The 13,853-nt window shown below is 40.5% G+C and overlaps 1 protein-coding gene across 22 annotated transcripts in view; it reads left to right on the plus strand.

The window, feature by feature from the left end:
• NEB (nebulin) overlaps positions 1-13,853 on the plus strand; it is a 220,175-nt gene that overhangs the window by 59,133 nt on the left and 147,189 nt on the right. For all 22 annotated transcript variants that reach the window (XM_047771926.1, XM_047771945.1, XM_047771947.1 and 19 more), the window contains exons 37-46: positions 880-1,191; positions 2,146-2,352; positions 4,596-4,700; positions 6,228-6,335; positions 7,145-7,456; positions 8,381-8,587; positions 9,063-9,167; positions 9,325-9,432; positions 10,105-10,416; positions 11,542-11,748. In XM_047771926.1, coding sequence (XP_047627882.1) covers positions 880-1,191; positions 2,146-2,352; positions 4,596-4,700; positions 6,228-6,335; positions 7,145-7,456; positions 8,381-8,587; positions 9,063-9,167; positions 9,325-9,432; positions 10,105-10,416; positions 11,542-11,748 — 1,983 coding nt within the window. The remainder of the gene's footprint in view (positions 1-879; positions 1,192-2,145; positions 2,353-4,595; positions 4,701-6,227; positions 6,336-7,144; positions 7,457-8,380; positions 8,588-9,062; positions 9,168-9,324; positions 9,433-10,104; positions 10,417-11,541; positions 11,749-13,853) is intronic.

A 13,853-nucleotide genomic window follows, 5' to 3' on the forward strand; every position in this document is an offset into this window, starting at 1 on the left:
CAGGGTTTGGGTGGGCTTAAATTCTCTTACTTAAAACTTGAGGTTTTGATCTATTAGCTACTGCAGAGCTCAATCTACACCCTATTGCCAATTTCAACAGTGACCTTGGACAGCAGAGCCTTTGCAGTTTGGCTTTTAATGATGGAAAGCTCTCTGTGGTTCCTGTCCTTATTATATAGTTCCTTAATTCACCTGCAACTTCTTCAGCAGTGAGCTTGGAGAGTAGCTACTGAGAAATGGGCTTGGGGAAAAGCCTGGCTACCTGCCTACACAGCATCCAAATTGATGCTACTTAAAAAGAAGGGAGTTTTTGTTGTAACCATATTAGGTCAATCTGAGACAATAAACAGTAGTATTTTCCATCTCCAACCCCAAAGAGATCCGAGTGTTAACATCTTGCATGTAGAATTCTTGAGAGTTTCTTTTGTACCTGTTGTGTGCATATCACTGGGCAATCAGAATAGAAAATGGAAGTATTTATAGTATTCTAAGATGTAAAATAACATAATGGATTAGGAAAATTCACATCCCTGGAAAACCAAGCGATATTGGTTTTATATTTTGGAATGTGTCATGTTTATATTAGGTGTAAAAACTCACTTGGTTTTATATAAAGTTCTACATCTATCATCTATAGCATTCATAACAAAGAAACTGGTCCTGAGTTTGTCCTGACACCCATTTGTAACCCAGCAGTATTGGAAATAAATTTTTTTGCTCTGAACTTTCTGGAGTTGGGAGTGGGGTACGTGTATTACTTTTCATGTACAATCTTTCAGAAAGTCAATATTCTGAAATTATATTCTGTACATGAATATAATCACTGGACCTAATATTCTCAATGCCTTGGACTTTGCTAACCAAATTCTACCTCCACAGTATAAATACAAAGAAGCTTATGAGAAGGCAAAGGGAAAGCATGTGGGTTTTAGAAGCCTCCAAGATGATCCCAAGCTGGTCCACTACATGAATGTGGCAAAGTTACAGTCTGATCGTGAATACAAGAAGAACTATGAAAACACCAAAACCAGCTACCATACCCCTGGGGACATGGTTAGCATTACAGCCGCAAAGATGGCCCAGGATGTTGCAACCAATGTCAACTACAAGCAGCCAATACATCATTACACATACCTACCTGATGCCCTGAGTCTTGAGCATACCAGGAATGTGAATCAAATTCAGAGTGATGTGAGTATGTATAACATAACAAACCCAAGGATGTTGGGACTGAAGGAGTGATCATTTCTTCCTATTTTAGTGGACTTTGCAATACAATAAGATATTTGAAAAATGCACTTTAAAATCATCACTAAAAGACTAATGAAGTTGTGTTAGACAAGGCATGTTTTACTAGCTTTCTGTGCTCCTATCATAATCATTGATGTTGTCTTTATTAACTGATGGATCAAATACAAAGGCATAATCCACTAAGTACTTAAGCACCCTTGGTTTTCAATAAGAGGACATGGTTGCTCCTGGTGGGCTTTCGGCAACAGTGGTATAATGCAAAGTAGGAGCATTCTCTATTCTTTCTGAATTCAAGAAAGTTTTTTTTTTCTTTTTTTAACTCAAGGTCACATTCTCATGCATGTAAATCTATGTAACGAGTCATCTAAAATGAACCAGGGAGGCTTTGTGATTGCAGCATGACTCATGGAGAGCGGGGAGAGTGTTTAATATTCAGAGCATTTAATGCTGCAGGAGCCAGGCTTCTGTAAGAATTGTCCTTGGTAAAGGGATGAAATGGTGTTCATTTAGTTTTGCTGGATGAAAATGTCTCCAACTGAGATGGAGGAGCCTAAGTGGATAGTGTGGGTGAAATTCAATAGTTATGGAGATTTCAGTGAAATCAAAAGGAAAGCCCAATTTATTGTCAAAAGAGACACATTCTTTTTAGCAGCCCCCATGGAAAAATGTGGCCTAGATTCTCTCCTACAATGAATAATGCACACTAACAACAGAACTGCTTTTTCTTATGACCAAATTCTGAGTAAGGAGCTCTGTGACAGACTTAGCCAAAAGCTCCAGTATAGACACAAGTATGCTGAAAGGTTGCTCTTCGTTCCCCCTGGATAGAGATTGCAGAAACATCCCTGGAGTGTGCTGTAGGATATCTCCTCATCTGAGATTACTCTTTTACAGAATGTGTATAAAGATGAGTACAACCACTTCTTCAAGGGCATTGGATGGATCCCTCTCGGTTCTCTGGAGGTTGAAAAGGTCAAGAAAGCAGGTGATGCATTAAATGAGAGAAAGTACCGCCAGCACCCTGACACTATCAAGTTCACAAGTGTGCCTGACTCCATGGGCATGGTTTTGGCTCAGCACAACACAAAGCAGCTAAGTGATGTAAGTGGTTTTCCTCTAAACAATTTTGTCCATGAATAACCCCGTGACCAGCTACTCCACCATCCTTCTTAATTCAGTTCATGAGGGCACATTTTTGTAGCAGATCAGCTGCTTTCAGATGTATGTTCAAAAGATTTTACTTTTGAAGCAACTTGGAACTTAGAACAGGGAGAGGAGAAGGAAGATGTTCTAAGTTTGCTTTATTTTGCAAATGTAGAGAGTATGTGTTATTCATTAGCAGAGCCCCCCACATTATACATATGAAATAAAACTATTACAGTGATCATCCATGACCTTGTCTGAGTTGCAAACAGAGATATTTATTTCTCTGAGTTGCAAGAGTTCTACCTAGCCAAATGAGGAAAAAGCATAATGTCCTAATCCCTTTGCAATGTTCCGATGTTCCGAAAGAGGCCTCTTGGGAGGAGTGAAGCAATTCACTTTCAGAGTCATGGGAGGCTCCCTTCATAGCCCAGGTCTATCTGGACCCTTTTTTCTTAGTCAGAAGCTAATTACAATGCTCAGTGCTTCAGGTCATTTGATAACTTCAGAGTTCTCTTAAGAGACCTCCACCAGGAAGAGAGCGGTAAATAAAAAACAATGATGAGAAGATTTCTTGTGTTTTCAGCCCCAGATATTCAAAGATAGGGCATGGCTCAGATTTAAGAATTATCTGTGGATTTTATTTCTCAGGCCAGTCTCACAGTACTAAAGATGTTTCAAGATTACTTCTGTATTGATGGTACTAAATGGTGTGGATTCTTTTGTACTGACCAAGGTGTCACTTCTTACTGCATTTTTCTAGTTAGCTAGGAAAACCCTACACTCACTGTACTAAGTCTTCTTGTTCCAATAAACACCATCAACATCTACCTTGTTATTCAAGCTGGAAACCTGGCAGTCACCCTTGACACCTCTCTGTGTGAACCTTCACATCCAACACCTCTGCTGAGTTAGCCTCCCCAACCTCTCAGCGGTCCTGTTGGAGCAGTTCTCTGTCTTTCAGTTGCCACAAACCCTAATTCTGGCTTCCAAATCTTTCTTGAGGACAATTGCAATAATCTGTTATCCGGACTCTGTACCTGGGGCCCCATGGAACAACCAAAAAGATGGTCTTAACATGTAAATCAAATCATGTCCCTCTTACACTTAAACCCCCTTAGTCACTTCTTGGACTCAAAGGCTGAACTTGTTAACATGGTTGAAAAGGCCCTCAGCTCTGTGGTCCTGCTCCCTGTCCTATCTAAACCTCCTAGGACCTTCTCTGCACATTCCAGACTCTGCCCTTCAGTCTCTCAAGATGGCCACACCCTCTCCAGACCCAGGACCCCAAATGCTCTTCCTCTGCCTGGATCCCTCCTCTTACCATTTTAGAGAGGCTTTGGTAACCTGCCTTGTTTTTTGCTAAAGTTACTTTATTTACAACACATCACAAATTCTAGCTCAGTCTTACAGTTCACATGCCTCTTTTCTGTCCCCTCTATTGGACTATAAGCTCCAGAGGATGGGGGTGCATTTTTTTTAAACCTCTTTAAACACAGAACCTACTATGCTGCCTATTGACCCACAGTGCTGTCCAACAAAATATTGGTAGAATAAGGCAATGAATGGGTCTGACAACACTCCCTCTGTGTGATAGTGTAGCTATTTGCCTTGTAAATGGAAAAACACAAATGATAGCCTTTTTTTTTTTTTAAATTTACGCTTATACCCACAGCATATGGGAATTCCTGGGCTAGGGATTGGATTCGAGCTGCAGCTGTGACCTATGCTACACCTGCAGCAATGCCAGATCCTTTAATCTGCTGGCCCAGGGATTGAACCCATGCCTCAGCAGTGACGCCAGACTCTGCAGTTGGATTCTTTTTGCTTGTTTGTTTGTTTTTTAGGACCACACCTGCAGCATATGGAGGTTCCCAGGCCAGGGGTCAAATAGGAGCTGTAGCTGCCGGCCTAGGCCACAGCCACAGCAACGCCATGTCCGAGCTGCATCTGTGACCAACACCACAGTGCACAGGAACACTGGATCTTAACCCACTGAGCAAGGATCGAACCTGTGTCCTCATGTATACTAGTCAGATTCGTTTCTGCTGAGCCACAATGGGAACTCCTGTAGTTGGATTCCTAACCCACTGTGCCACAGCAGGAACTCAAATAGCCTTCCTTTTTAAAGGAGTAGGTACATGATGAAACTTAGGTTGTGTCAGCTAATATGATTTGCATGCTCCCTCCTTTGTTTTTAGTTGAACTATAAGGTGGAAGGAGAGAAACTGAAGCACAAGTACACTATGGACCCTGACGTGCCACAGTTTATTCAAGCCAAGGTCAATGCCATCAACATGAGTGATGTGAGTATTTGGCTTGGTGCCAGTCAAGGATTGCTTACATGGGCTTCTCCCTTCTAGTTCTGTGTAACTCTAGCCCTGGGAATTTTAGGGGGAGCAAGCTGAGTGTGGACCCTTTGAGTCTCTGTTGGAGGACATGACTACTGAGTGACCCTTGAGCTGGACCTGTGCAAGCAGAGGCTCCTCACTCCTACCCCCAGTTCTTGGAATGTATGTTCTGCCCACTGTTCCCGAAGTGGGAGCCATTTTCAAGGACACAGCCTTGAGAGAGTAATGTGGTTTTGAGACCGCTCCAGCTGAACCCATTTAAGGTCCAAATAAACTAGTAAGATTTTTGGTGGACTGATGCAGAGATCTACTCGTCTTGTGATAAGTCACCTGTGTAAGTTCCCGTGTCAGTAAACCTGCCATCTACTAAGCTGGAGTGATCAGCTTCTTTCTTCACTCTCTCCTTGCCCTCCATGTATGAGGACTAATTTAAGAAACAATAGTCTCCATATTGGATCCTTATAGAATATGAGACTAGAGGCTACCATACATTTTGCTTACTGCAAACTTTTCTCAACTGTGGGCTGTGACCTGTTAGTGGGTTATAAAATCAATCTAGTAGGTTGTGTTTCATTTTTTAAAAAGTGAAACAAAATGGGACAGACAAGAGTAGAAAATGCAGGAGTACATAGTCTGTAGTAAGGATAAGAATTGCTATTTCTTTAACTTTTGTGTCAGCTATATGTTAAACTTCTAAAAAAAAAGTCCGCTGTAATTTTCTTTGGAAACTCTTCTTTACGTGTGACTAGCATGTCTCTCAAATCATCTAGATACATAGTTGGTGGTGATGTTTAAACTTACTCTTATGAATTTTCATTGTAAGAATTGGTAAATAAAGAAAGTTGGTAAATTCTAAGTTAAAGACATAATCAGAACTGGATAAAATTGTTCACTTCTTAAAAGATGACTTAGTCCTTCTTCCTAACATTTTAGGTTCTCTTTTATCTCCAAATAAACATTTTTTAGTACTCATTTCTATGCTTTTGGTTTATTAAAATTTTTTCCTGCTTTTATAAATGATATTTAAGCATTAAGATTAATTAAAGGTTGGGTTATACTACATCTGAATTTTTAATTTTAGTATCCACATCTTTCTGTAAATTTAAAATGCTTCACTATAAAAAATATAAGAAAATAAAAGCATAATATACTTATAGAAAAATTGGAAAATATATAAAATTATGAAAAATTAAAATCTTTTGCTATCCCACATTCAAAGCAATACCTTTCCATTACTTTTTTATGCAAACATACATATATCTATAGCAGTTAAGAACTTACCTTGCATACAGTTTACTACTGAGAGTTTTTTTAGAAAAAGAATCTAGTAGATTCCTAAAAAATGTACTAAGAGCCCTAACTCTAGATTCTTTTAATAAAAAGGGATGTATTTTGACATGTTTTATAAGAAAATTTTTGGCATCCTTTTCCATTCCTCTTTTAATTTTGTCAAATAGTAAAATAACTTTTCCTTTTTTCAAGGCTCATTATAAAGCAGATTGGAAGAAAACTCTTGCTAAGGGCTATGATTTGAGACCAGATGCCATTCCAATTGTTGCTGCAAAAAGTTCAAGGAATATTGCCAGTGATGTAAGTCTCATTTGAAAGCAGTAAACTCTCTTTATATTTTTAAAATCTTTATATGGTATATGAAGTTATATGAGCTATATTAGGAAGCAACTAAAAATTGTAACATGAAAATATTTCCTAATATCTTATGCACCAATGATTTTTTTAAATGGCTTCACTTTAAAATATTTTAAAAGTCAATGCAGTTGATACAAAGAAGAGAATTCTTTTTATAAACTATGAAGTACTTAGAATTCTCACTAGATAATAAAAAATATACACACCAGAGTTCCTGTCGTGGCTCAGTGGTTAATGAATCTGACTAGGAACCATGAGGTTGCGGGTTCGATCCCTGGCCTTGCTCATTGTTTTGGGGATCTGGCATTGCCGTGAACTGTGGTGTAGATGCTGCTCAGATCCCAAGTTGCTGTGGCTCCAGCGTAGGACGGTGGCTACAGCTCCAATTAGACCCCTAGCCTGGGAACCTCTGCCCTGAAAAAGACAAAAACAAATAAACAAACAAACAAAATATATATATACCAAATCCTTAATCAACTTTTTTGGGCATATTTAAAGAATCTGCTTGTGAATAATCTAGCTATAAACTACAGTTTATTCCATTCTTAATTATCCCCAGAGCAGATCTCAAGACCATTCATTGGAAATATTTTGCTAGATGTTTATTTAAAAATACTAAAAAACTTAGATGTTACTTAGGTTCAGACTGAATTTGGGTATTATTTAGTTTGGGATATAAATTCCATTTAACACTTTAGTATTTCCTACAATCTACCCAATCAAACTTCTGTCTGCCCTTCTTTCTTATATAGTTCAAATACAAGGAGGCCTATGAGAAAGCCAAAGGCAAGCAAGTCGGATTTCGCAGTCTTCAGGATGATCCTAAACTGGTTCACTACATGAATGTCGCCAAAATACAGTCAGATCGTGAGTACAAAAAGGGCTATGAAGCCAGCAAGACCAGGTATCACACACCCTTGGATATGTTGAGTGTGACGGCGGCCAAGAAATCTCAGGAAGTTGCCACCAACACCAACTACAGGCAGCCCTTCCACCACTACACCCTGCTGCCTGATGCCTTGAACGTGGAGCACTCCAGGAACGCCATGCAGATTCAGAGTGATGTATGTGGTAGTCAGCAGACTGTTGCTGTAGAATTAGTTCTCCATTTCTAGCTGGTGGGAGGGAAGAACCAGAAATCAGCGATTCCACTTACTCCATCTGAAACCTGGTTGGACCTTCTCTAACTAGGGATCTTTTCCAAAATTTGGAGTTTTAGGATTTCACTTATTTAAAATTCTACATATATATATATATATATCTTAAATAAACATATATATATATATTTAAACTTTGGATGTTAGACTCAATATATGATATGTTCTGGGAGAAAGACAAAAGGTCCAAATGGTGATATATAATAGCCTTTCCAGTGCAAAATTATGTTAACTTTTACCCCAAGAAAATTGCATTTTTAAAGTAATTATTAGGTCAGGATTTTCTGTTCAAAACCACCATGAATACAATCTTTTTATAATTATTTTTTTTTGGTGGGGGGGGGGCTGAACCTATGGCATATGGAGTTTCCCAGGCTAGGGACTGAATCGGAACTATAGCTGCCAGCCTACATCATAGTCACAACAACACAGGATCTGAGCTGTGTCTGCAACCTATACCACAGCCTGTGGCAATGCCAATCCTTAACCCACTGAGCAAGGCCAGGGATCAAACCTGCAATCTCATGGTTACCAGTTGGATTTGATTCCACTGTGCCACAATGGGAACTCCCTTATAATTAATTTTTTCCAAAAGATGGTAAGGAATAAAAAGTAGATTGTGTCCCTCCTCCACCCCCCCATGCCCCATGCTTTTTTTATTTCTTTTTTTTCTTTTTGAAACTGAGCAAATCATCTGGCCAAAAAACCAGTCTGACCCCAGGCTGTTTGTCAACACCATGCTGGGTGTGTGACAGAACCACAAAACTCCATATACTGTGTGGTTGAGCCCTAACTCTTTGTGAAATGAAAATTTCCTTTTTTGTTGTAAAGAACCTGTACAAATCTGACTTCACCAACTGGATGAAAGGGATTGGGTGGATTCCAATGGAGTCGCTGGAGGTGGAGAAGGCAAAGAAGGCAGGGGAGATTCTTAGTGAGAAGAAATATCGCCAGCACCCTGAGAAGCTGAAGTTCACGTACGCCATGGACACAATGGAACAAGCACTTAACAAAAGTAACAAACTGATTATGGACAAGGTAAGAACTTACCTGCTGCCTCAGTCTGAGAATCCTCACAGTGCACACAGTCCATTGAACCTAGTGGTGCCACCATGACATTGATCAGCGTTTTCATCTTTCTGATGGTCGTGGTGCTGGTGGTCCTGGGAGGGGGCAGTTTATAACTTTCATTGTGTAGAGAGAGCTCTGACTTATTCTGATCCCAGGCTCTCTGTCAGCACCATGCTGTGTGTGTGATAGAACCACACAACTTCCTGTAGTGTTGGTTGGTTGGGGTGAGATGGCATTTGTTGTTTCAGTGGAAGAGGGCTCCCATATTTGATGAGTTTTCAAATCATGCATCTAGTCTCACCAGCCCATCGTCTTGCTCTTTCATCCATTTTCCAATATCAGATTTAACCTCTTCTCCATGGATATGTGAGTCTCTTCCTCATGATAACCCATCACAAATTTTTCTGGCTCTACGCTCACATGCCTGCCTTTCTTGTTGCAGCGGCTCTACACTGAAAAGTGGAACAAGGACAAGACCACCATTCACGTCATGCCTGACACTCCAGACATCTTACTCTCCAGAGTAAACCAGATCACCATGAGTGATGTGAGTAGATTAACAGCAACAGCAACAAAAATGAGGGGAAGATTGAAGGGACCTAATATTTGTGCAATATCTGTCTTTCACACGCCAGCTACTTTAAAATCAGGATCCCCATTCTAACCCAAATAACAAGATGCTGGTGTTTTTCTACTTTATTTAGAAACTGTACAAAGCTGGCTGGGAAGAGGAGAAAAAGAAAGGCTATGACCTGAGGCCTGATGCCATCTCAATAAAGGCTGCAAAAGCCTCCCGAGACATTGCCAGTGATGTAAGTGCTTCCACTAGACCTTGTTTAGTCTAAATGTAAAAAAGAGCAAATGAGCCAAGCTTGTGTGTATGCAGGAGCTGCAGGCAGCTCTGTTCAGTACTGGGGAGACCTTCGTGTAACACACAAGATACCTCCCTTCACCCAGTCCAGGACCTTCTAATGATTTTTTCATGATTTAATGTAAAAAGTAACAGGGTCTTATTAAAATAAGTTGCTTTAAAAGTGCTTAAATTGCTTATGGGTATTTCTAAGCAAATGTAGGGGTACAATCTACACATTTTCCCCAGAAGATCCATTCCCAAGCTCTTTCCTGAACCAACTAAAGATGCACCATGAGAAATCATGCCAGTGGCCTTTTCTTCTGGTTACACAGCTGAGTGGCAAAAGCTGCTTTCTAAATCACCCTAAGCAACTTATTTACACATCACTTTGATACACTCTGAGATCATTTCTACCACTCCCCACCCCAGCCATCTGGGGACTCATATCTGGCAAGAAATCTGAAGTAAAAAGATTTTGCTCTCTGTCCCCATCCCCTCAACGAGTCCTCTCTTTTAAGTTTAGAGTAGCTCAAAACCCTACACCCATGACAAAGCTAATGCCACCTGGTGAATTATGTTTTGTTCTTTTTCCTCCCCTGTCTTCATCCCCATGTTTCTTTTCTATCTCCAGTACAAGTACAAGCAAGCCTATGAACAAGCCAAAGGGCAACACATTGGCTTCCGGAGTCTAGAGGACGACCCCAAGTTGGTGCACTTTATGCAAGTGGCCAAAATGCAGTCAGACCGTGAGTACAAGAAGGCGTATGAGAAGTCCAAGACGTCCTTCCACACCCCGGTGGACATGCTCAGCGTGGTGGCGGCCAAGAAGTCGCAGGAAGTGGCCACTAATGCCAATTATAGGAACGTGATCCATACCTACAACATGCTTCCTGATGCCATGAGCTTTGAATTGGCCAAAAATATGATGCAGCTTCAAAGCGACGTAAGTGACAGCCACATTTGCAGAGCATTTTCTTCAAATAATAAGCAAACCATGAATAAGTAATAACATTTTGAAAATTATGAAAGAAATTCATATTTAATTTCCCAATGAGGCATTTCATTTTTTATCTTAGATTGAATTAATATTTTAACACAGAAGGGAGGAGTCCTAACTATAATTGTTGTGAGAATCAGTGGATGTTAGATTCAGCAATAGCAAATGAAATTTGGTTTCGCAAAAACTGTGTCGAAGAAAATATATCTAGCAGAGAGGGTCAGGAAGGTAAAATGTTCCTGATGAAGGAGTAAGAGGTAAAGCAGAAAGTCAGATAACTTGATAGTCACTGCCCCTCGCTCCCAGCCAGCTTTCATTTCCAACTTTGTAATTGCCGGTCTTACAGATGAACTAGTGAGGAGGTGATGGCTGCTTTGAAGCAGCTATTAGAATGATTGCAAGGAAGGTTAGAGAGTAGGAAACCAAAAATTCAACTATAGAGGCCATTTGGTGGCTGGGGGAAGTGAACTTAAATTATGAACCAAAGAAGGCCATGCCAAGCCTATATTTCTCTTTGGAAATGTAGAGCTGAGCTATTAATTGCTTGTTAATTGTGAGGAGCTACATCAGTGCCCGTGTGAAAATAACCATAACTGTAGAGGGTGTCAGAGCTGAGGGGGAAAAGTGAAATCTGTGCAAAGTACCAGTGAGGTTTCTGGCATATTTGAAGAAGTTGTAACAGTGGCAAAAGAGAGAAATGGGGTCCCCCTAAGTCACCTGGTAACCATGGGGACTTGGGGAATTTTTGTAAGAATGTTAGTTGCTCATGGTCACCTTTCTCAAGATAATAGTTAAATGGTAGATTGATCTATTTGATGTTTCTTAGCACTTTTTCTTTATGAAGGTATTGAGAAAAACAAACCACAAAGGTATTAATGCTTGTTTTAAATTTCCCATGCAAGGAAAGGTAAAAAAAAAAAAATTAGGAGTAAAAATAGTTGAAGTTAAAAAAATAGTTGAAGTTGAATATACTATTGTATGAAAATTGAAGTAGAACTTAGGGAATATTAAATACTTGCTTATGGTTCTTGGAAGATTTGGTTTCTTCTCACCCTCGAATTTCTTTTGCAGAATCAGTACAAAGCCGACTATGCTGACTTCATGAAGGGCATTGGATGGCTCCCTCTGGGCTCCCTGGAAGCTGAGAAAAATAAGAAAGCCATGGAGATTATAAGTGAAAAGAAGTACCGCCAACACCCAGACACTTTGAAGTACTCCACCTTAATGGACTCAATGAACATGGTTTTGGCCAAGAATAATGCAAAAATTATGAATGAGGTAAGTCCTTCAAAAATGTTGTGTTTTGTACGCATCAGAAAGAAGCCATGGAGTTCCTGTTGTGGCTCAGCAGTTAACGAGCCTGGCTAGGATCCATGAGGTCATGGGTTCAATCCCTGGCCTCGCTCAATGGGTTAAGGATCTGGCATTGCTGTGGGCTGTGGTAGAGGTTGCAGACAAGGCTCGGATCCAACATTGCTGTGGCTCTGGCATAGGCCAGCAGATATAGCTCCAACTCAACCCCTAGCCTGGGAACCTTCATATGCTGAGGGTGTGGCCCTAAAAAGACAAAGCAAGAAAGAAAGGAAGGAAGGAAGCCAGGCATATCTTACATTTCATCTGCAGGTTTTAATAGTTTTATAAGGCATCATAATAAATGTTTCTTCCACCTTCTAAAGGGTCTTGTAAGTTACAAAAAAAAAGGAAAAAGATAAAATTAGTCTGTTATAAGTGCCCCCACCCCCAGTGTTCAATGGACCACCCTGCCCAACAAACATAACAAAATAAATATGGGATCTTCTTTTAATGCAAAACTTGAAAATGAGTCCCATTTGTCTAAGGCAAAGTTAAGTTAGAAGTTTATGATGCTAGGCAGTAGATTGTAGGGCTGATAACAGCCTAGTGTTGCTGCCTGCATCTGCTTCCTTGCTCTTTTGACGAAATAAAAGAAAACTTTTTGGTTTCATGGCTATAGCAGCATTCTGAGCCAGAACCTTCTCTGGGCAATCCTGAGAGCAATTGCTTTCTACTAGCAGTCCCTTAGATCATTAATGGTTCCAGTCTTTAGAAAAGCACAACTGTATTTTTGCAATATTAGATATAAATTGATTTCAAAGCCAACAAGCACATCACTCTTGGACATCTGTTTTTAAGTTTCAAATAATAAAATCATTGCAGCAGTATTGGTTATATTGTATGGGTCACAATCAGAAATGCCATTGATTAGCCAAAAAGGGGGAAAATAACTTGAACTGTGGTATGGGCCAGCAGCTGCATGAAACAGTTGCAGAAAATGATCCAAGTTGCATCTGCAACCTACACCGCAGCTCACACCCCCTGCAAGGCTGGAGATCGAACCTGCAACCTCATGGTTCCTAACTGGATTCGTATCTGATGTACCACAACAGGAATTCCTTACAAAAACTTTTTTTTTGCAGGTTAGGGTCTCCAAAAGGAGATGCTGAGATGGAATTGGGGGTACAGGGCATTTTTCAGGGGTTAGTACCTGTGGGAAGGAAGCCTGGCAGGAGGGGTCCCACTGTGATGCTGACCCTGCAAAGCCTAGGCCAGTGCTACAGAGGGCTCTTGAGTGTGTATGACCTGCCAGAAGTGTCCTGTGTTGGGTGGAATGGCCAAGCCTTTATACTCCCACTTTGATGAGTCACTGGATGGCTACCAGGGAAGAGTGTGTTCTTGAGTGAGGCAGCAAAATCCTGAAGCAGGTGACAGTTTGGAGGCTGTCTGCCAATGGTTGGGGCAATAAGTCCTTCCGTGAATGTGTGTCTGGGGGGGTGCATCTCCAGGCCCACCACAAAGATCATGGCATTGTTGCTTATAGTAGAAGAAACCGAAAGCAATTAAACGTCTATCAGTGGAGAGCTGCTTAAATCAATCAGGTTACACTTCTTTGTGGAATATTACACAGTTCTTCAAATGAATGAAGTAAATTACTTTAAAAAGACTAAGAGATGTCTAACCTATAATATTAAAAAGCAAGATGTGGGAGTTCCTCTTGTGGCTCATCAGGTTAAGAAGCTGACTGCTATCTATGAGGGAGGGGCAGGACGCAGGTTAGATCCTTGGCCCCACTCAGTGGGTTAAGGATCCAGCATTGGTGTGAGCTTTAGCATAAGTCACAGTTGCGGCTCAGATCTGGCGTTGCTGTGGCTGTGGCATAGGCTGGCAGCTGCAGCTCCAGTTGAACCCCTGGCTTCAACCCCAACTTCCACATGCCACAGGTGCAGCCCTAAAAAGAAAAGAAAAAAAAAAAAAGCAGGATGTAGAACATTATACATCGACCTTATTTTTACTGAGAAAGGACTATATGTCAACTTTAATATGCATAGAAAATTTTAGGATGGAGACACTATATCCAGGCTGTAAAA

The sequence above is a fragment of the Phacochoerus africanus genome, chromosome 3, assembly GCF_016906955.1.
Source record: "Phacochoerus africanus isolate WHEZ1 chromosome 3, ROS_Pafr_v1, whole genome shotgun sequence".
Lineage (NCBI taxonomy): Eukaryota > Metazoa > Chordata > Mammalia > Artiodactyla > Suidae > Phacochoerus > Phacochoerus africanus.